The following is a 5,730-nucleotide window of genomic DNA, read 5'->3' as shown; positions in this document are numbered from 1 at the left end:
GCACCCGTGGTCTGTGATGTGCTGCGGGGTGAGTGGGGGGCAGGCAGGCTCGGGGAGGAGCGCGGATCAGGCTCGTGCCTCCTGCAGCCCCCAGAGCTGCCCCTGCACTCGGGGGGGGGGCCGGGAGCTGGGCTGGGGGGTGCGAGTGTTCGGTGCCGTGGGCCCCGAGCGCGGGGCTGCAGTGGCACCAGCAGCGAGCGGTGCCCGGGCTGCGCCAGCGTGGCTGCAAACAGGGATGCACTGAGCCGTGTTGGCAGGCAGACGGTGGGGCACCGTGTCTACACACTGTGATGAGCTGTCAGGTCTCAGCTCCAGGCCAGGGGCACATCAGGGACCATTCAGCCCCGTAACAGGATTCCTTCCACCTCCCTTTACTCAGACACAGCTTTTCTTCTGCCAGGTTCTATACCCTCAGCGCCTGCATCTTGTCTTCTATTTCTCTCTTGCAGCAAAGACAACTGCAGCCCTGCCGTGTCTGCCTGCGCCGTCCCTGTCTCCCCTTGGCGATGCAGCAGGCTGGGAGCCATCGGGTTGCTTTTGGCACACAACGGCTGCGGAGGAAGCTTGATATTAATATCCCGTAATTGTGCCTCACAGCCTGTAACGGAGGTGCCCCTCGGCAGCCCCGCCACGGCTGGCTGGGTGAGCAGGGGGGCTCGCAGCCTGGATTAGGCTTTTCACGTGCTGCGGGATCGCGTTTGCCATTCTGCCCTGCCAAGTCTTCCGGAAACGAGTGCTGCAAGGCCTCCCTGCCAGCCCATCTTCGTTTGTTTGCTCTCCTAATAAGGCTGACTAATTATTTTCCGGAGGCCAGAGGAGATGCCCTAACAGTCTAAACAAGGAGGCTGTGTTTGCACAGGGGGTTTTGTTCGGAGGTGCCTTGTGCCAGAACGCAGTGGGAGCACCCAGGGATTTATCGCCCGTGCTGGGGAGCGGGCGAGGACGGGCACACGCTCCAAACCAGGGTGGTTACTCGGAGGCTGTGCCTTGCTTTGCTGTGTTTTAAACCCCGGCAAGGAAGGGGTTAAAGCCCAGCTAGTGCAGGTGCTCCTGGGACTGGGAGCACTGGTGGGTGTGGGAAGGGTTAGCTGGGATTAATTTGGTGATGGGGAGAAGCTGTTGAGGGTTTTTGGTGCCAGCAGTGTTGGAGAGAGGTGCTCTTTGCCGAGGTGTGGGATGGAGTTGGGGTGCTGGGTTAGTGGCTGGGGGTGTTTTATAGTAGGTTGGGTGGCACTGTGGGGTGGGGGACCCCCCCTGAGCTTGCAGTGAGCGTGGGGCTGGGGCTGCAGGTGAGTGGCTGTGTGTGAGCCTACGGCCTCGCCTGGGTGACGGGATCGGGGTGGGGGGGACGGACAAACGAGACGCAGGCCACTGGCACGTGGGGCAGAGGTGCCATCTGGCTTCACCCTCTTCCGGGGGGGTCCTTGCCCACCCTGGGGCTGTGCTGCTTGCAGGGATGAGTAGGGTCCCACTGTCCCATGTGTGAGGGTGCGGGATGAGTGGTCCCCAATCTCCCCCAGCCCCTGTGTCCAGGAGGACAGGAGCGGGGCTGATGCCAGAGAGGCGCTGGGGGCCGGAGGAGGTGCTCAGCCCCGGCCAGGATTCGGCCCTCGGTGCGCAGCTTCACCTGGAGCTGGCCCTTGGCTGCGGCCGCTCCCCGGTCCCGCTGGGGGGGTGTTGGGGGGGTGTTGAGCAAGAGCGGAGCGTGTGTGTCCCGTCCCCCCCCCCCCCCGGAGCGGCCGTGAGCTCAGCGCTCCGCTGCGAGGGGAGCCAGGAAAAGCTCCGCCACCCCCGGGACAGCCCCCGGCCAAGGAGCTGCCTTTCCCGGCCAAGGAGCTGCCTTTCCCAGCCCTTGCCCTGGCTCCGGCTTTGCCTGCGCTTTGCACGGCTCTTTGCTCCCCCGTTCCCGGGGCGGCTGCGCTGGGGAGTCCCCCCCACATCCCCCCAGAGCCCCTTGTGTCTCCCCCCAGCCTCATTGCGGACCCCTATTCCAGGGGGGGCCCTTTGCCTTGCGGGGGGGGGTGTGTGCTTCCTCGGGGTCCCTCTCGCAGCTGGGTCCCCCCCCCCCGCCGTGGCTTTGGCAGGATTTCCCCGCAGGCGCTCAGCTGCGAGCCCCCGTGTCCTCCCCTAACCCCCGGCTCCCCCCCCGGCACAGCAAGGGGGCTCTCTGGGCCGGGGGGAGTCAGGGCCAGGGAGGGGGCCTGACAATCCTGTGGGCTGCAGGACCTGCTTCCCAATCCCCGCATCCCCATCCCAACTCTCTCCAGCTCCCACCCACCGCCCTGCCGCGCCGCTGGCTCCAAAAGTCCTGTTTTCCCTCCCTCCCTCCCAGAAGTTGAACGCTGGAGGAGCAGGTCCACAGCTGCGGGTGGCTGGGCGTCCCCCGGCCAGGGTCCCTGCTCTGGCCCCACGGCGTGTGGCCCCTTCCACCCCGTGACCCTCCCCGGGACAGGGACGGTGCCCAGGGGGTCCAGGGGAAGGAGCAGAGTGAAGACAGAAGGGGCGTCCCCAGCATCTGAGGGTCTCCTCCACAATGCCACCCCACGGAGGGGTGCTTGTGGGTCTCTGGCTGCTGCTGGCCCCCAGTCTCGCCGAGCCCCCCCCCAGCACAGGGGGGGCCACCCTCGCCTTTGTCTTCGACATCACTGGCTCCATGTATGACGACCTCGTGCAGGTGATGGACGGGGCCTCACGCATCCTGGAGCGGACGCTCAGCAGGAGCATGAAGCCCATCAGCAACTACGCGCTGGTCCCCTTCCACGACCCAGGTACGGCGGGGACAGGGTGAGGGCACGCGTCCCGCGACCCAGGGCTGCGGGGAGCTGGGCTGCAGTTCTGGCTGGGTTTGGGGCTGAAGCGTGCGCTCCCCGAGTGCCTGCACCATCCTTTCTCCCTGTTTTTAATGCCCTGGTGACCGCTGGGGTGGGGATGGCAGCACAGGATGAGCTGCAGCTTGAGGGTGTAGTGCTGGGCAGGGGCTCCCATCCCCAAGCCACCCTGCAGGCACAGGGCAAGGTGTTTCTCACTGGATTAATCCCAGTGATGCCGGCACCCACTTCTGGGTGGCTCTTCTATTTCCAGCCTTTTCTGATCTCCCTGATCTAATCACAGGGGAGCATTTCTGTACAAGCCCACAATGTGCTTCCAGGTCGCCTCAATAAAAGCACCGCTAGCTAAGAGGTTTTGGTGATGTACTGCAATACCAGAATAATTTCTTTCTGTCCCAGTCTTTGCCTTGGGATTTTTGTGCACATCCATAAATAGCAGCTGTTCTCCAAAAGAGCCCTGACCCCCTACAAGGAGAGTGGGACTGAGGCTTTATTTTCAGTAGAATCACTGAGTTTGAATGAAAATTGCTGGAGCTGGACAGGGAAGGAGGCAGAGGCAGTAAACGGGTTTCTGCATCGCTTTGCTGGGAGACTCCCTCAGCAGAAAAGGGTGCTGGGTTTGCAGCTCACCCTGGCTGGGACCACCCGGTGTGTCAGGGAGAGCTTTCCCGGGGTGGCTGTGCCCCTGGGCGTGGGGACGGTCTGCCCAAATCCATGTCCCACTTGCTGCCAAGCCAGGGTAGATGCTTAACCCCAAGCCTCGCAGGTTTAAGCTGGGGTGGGTGCTTGGGAGCACCGGAGGAGGCTGGTGCCCGTGATCGGGGAGGCTGAAGCGGTGGTGCCGGTGTGGTTGCAGAGGTGGGACCCGCCACCCTCACTGCGGACCCCCGGCTCTTCCAGCGGCGCCTGCAGGAGCTCCGTGTCCAGGTAAGGTGTCCGTGGCTGGCTTGGTGCGTGGCCCACGGTGCGTGGTGGGAAGCTGTGCCCTGCGTCCCTGCACACTGGTGGGTCCCGGGAGCAATCCCTGCTCCCCTCCGGGCTTGGTGTCCCCTGGGAACATGGTGGGGGCTCGGGGCTGGGCTGGGCTTCCTGGGGGCTGACCACACCAGCCTGGGAGCAGAGAGGGTGGGTAACACCGGCACTGTGCCCCAGGCTCCTGCAACGGGGCAGAACCCTTGCAATTCACAGCTCTTGTCCCAAAGCGGGAATGCTTTCCCTGGGAGAGTTTACACACACGCTCCATGAAGCCAAAAATCTCTTTTACTAGAAGTGCTATTTGAAAATTGTTTGAGGTTTTTTATTATTTTTTTTAAACAATTTCAGCTGCAGTCTGCCAGCTGAAACACTCTCTGAGAGTTTAATCATGCTTTATCCATCCCAGCGCCTGTCCTGCCTCCCCTGCATTGCTAAATCCCCGTGGCGTTTCCCTTCAGATGCAGCTGTGTTTTGGCAGGAGGTGTAAAGCGGCGGCTGCAAATCGTTTCACAGCCCTTCAGAGTGCAAAGCCCCGTGGAAGTGGGGGCTGGTCCTCGCTGTGCCACTGCGCTTGCCTGGGGTGACCGGTTCTGCTGCCATGTGGGGGGTGATGGGCTGGGGTGGGCACAAACGTGCCCGCTAAAGGTGTTCGTGGGAAGCCAGTGGCTTCTGTGAGTCTGGATCGCTAAATGGGTCATTTAATTATCGTTAGCAGTGAGACAGCAACGGGTCCTTGTGATCCTGCATGTCCCCGTGGTACCATCACGCTGCTCCGGCTGCGCTTGGGCTGAATCCAGCAAACTGGTGCAATTCCTCCCCACGAGCAGACCCTGGGTGGGATCCTGCTGGGAGCCCAGGAGGGAAGGGCTGAGTACTGGGTGGCTCGGTGCTGTGCCACATCCCTCACTGCATGCCGCAGGGCGGAGGGGACTGCCCCGAGATGAGCGTGGGAGCCATCAGGCTGGCTGTGGAGGTCTCGCACCCCAGCTCCTTTGTCTACGTCTTCTCGGATGCTCGGGCCAAGGACTACGAGGAGCAGGAGGAGCTGCTGCGGCTGTTGCAGCAGAAGCAGACGCAGGTGAGCGGTGCTGCCCACCGGCCTCCTGTGAGAGCCGGCTTGGGTGGATGCTGCACAGCACGATGGCAGCTCCTGGCAGTGAGTTACAGCAATAAACTCCCCTATGCTGCCTGTTAGTGGAGTCATTTTTGCATCCCCTGGGCTGGCTCGATGTATCAAGGGCTGGTGGATGCTGGACGTGTCCCCTCCCTGGGATGGACAGACCCCCTGTGGCTGTGCGTGATGCCACAGGGACTGTTGCTGTGGCAGGTGGTGTTCGTGCTGACGGGGGACTGCGGAGACAGGAGCCACCCCGGGTACCGTGTGTACGAGCGCATTGCGGCCACCAGCTCTGGGCAGATCTTCCACCTGGACAAGCAGCAGGTGACAGAGGTGAGCAGGGAGACACACAGGAGGAAGGATGGTGTGCCCAAGGTGTGTGTGATCCAGTCCGGCTCGGCTGCTTTTATATTCTCCTGAGGTTAATCCTCGTGTCCAAGGCACCTCCAGATTGCTCGGGGAGCCCTCCTTTAGCCTGAAACCAAAGCAAGGGCTTGAGAAAGCTGGTTGCTCTCGAGCTTGCTGCTGGGCTGTTTGTGTGATCCTTGGGATGAGCTGACTCATGGAGGGGAGGCGTCTGCTTGGGGCTGAGGCTGAAGCTGGGATGCTCCTGTCGCTGTCAGCACCCCGGCAATCGGGCAGGTGGCCTGGCCATGGGGACAGGAGCCTCTCTGCCTGTCCCTGCCCTTGAAGCTCTTGATCAGCACGAAATCTTGGAGACCTGAGGAAGATCAAAGTGCTTTTCTGCTCATAGCTGGGCAGCATCTCTCAGCAGATCCCAGCAACAGCCCCTGCCCAGCCTCCGGCAGT

At 62.4% G+C, this 5,730-nt stretch overlaps 1 protein-coding gene across 2 annotated transcripts in view; it reads left to right on the top strand.

Annotated features, from left to right (window-relative positions):
- The first annotated feature begins 2,346 nt into the window (after positions 1-2,346).
- Positions 2,347-5,730, top strand: part of HMCN2 (hemicentin 2) — a 35,373-nt gene continuing 31,989 nt past the window's right edge. For both annotated transcript variants that reach the window (XM_075772042.1, XM_075772041.1), the window contains exons 1-4: positions 2,347-2,768; positions 3,685-3,755; positions 4,723-4,881; positions 5,131-5,253. In XM_075772042.1, the coding sequence (XP_075628157.1) occupies positions 2,534-2,768; positions 3,685-3,755; positions 4,723-4,881; positions 5,131-5,253 (588 nt within the window). In that variant the 5' untranslated portion in view covers positions 2,347-2,533. The remainder of the gene's footprint in view (positions 2,769-3,684; positions 3,756-4,722; positions 4,882-5,130; positions 5,254-5,730) is intronic.

This window comes from Balearica regulorum, chromosome 20 (genome assembly GCF_011004875.1).
Source record: "Balearica regulorum gibbericeps isolate bBalReg1 chromosome 20, bBalReg1.pri, whole genome shotgun sequence".
In the NCBI taxonomy this organism is placed as follows: Eukaryota; Metazoa; Chordata; class Aves; order Gruiformes; family Gruidae; genus Balearica; species Balearica regulorum.
This window is presented reverse-complemented; position numbering and strand designations above follow the sequence as displayed.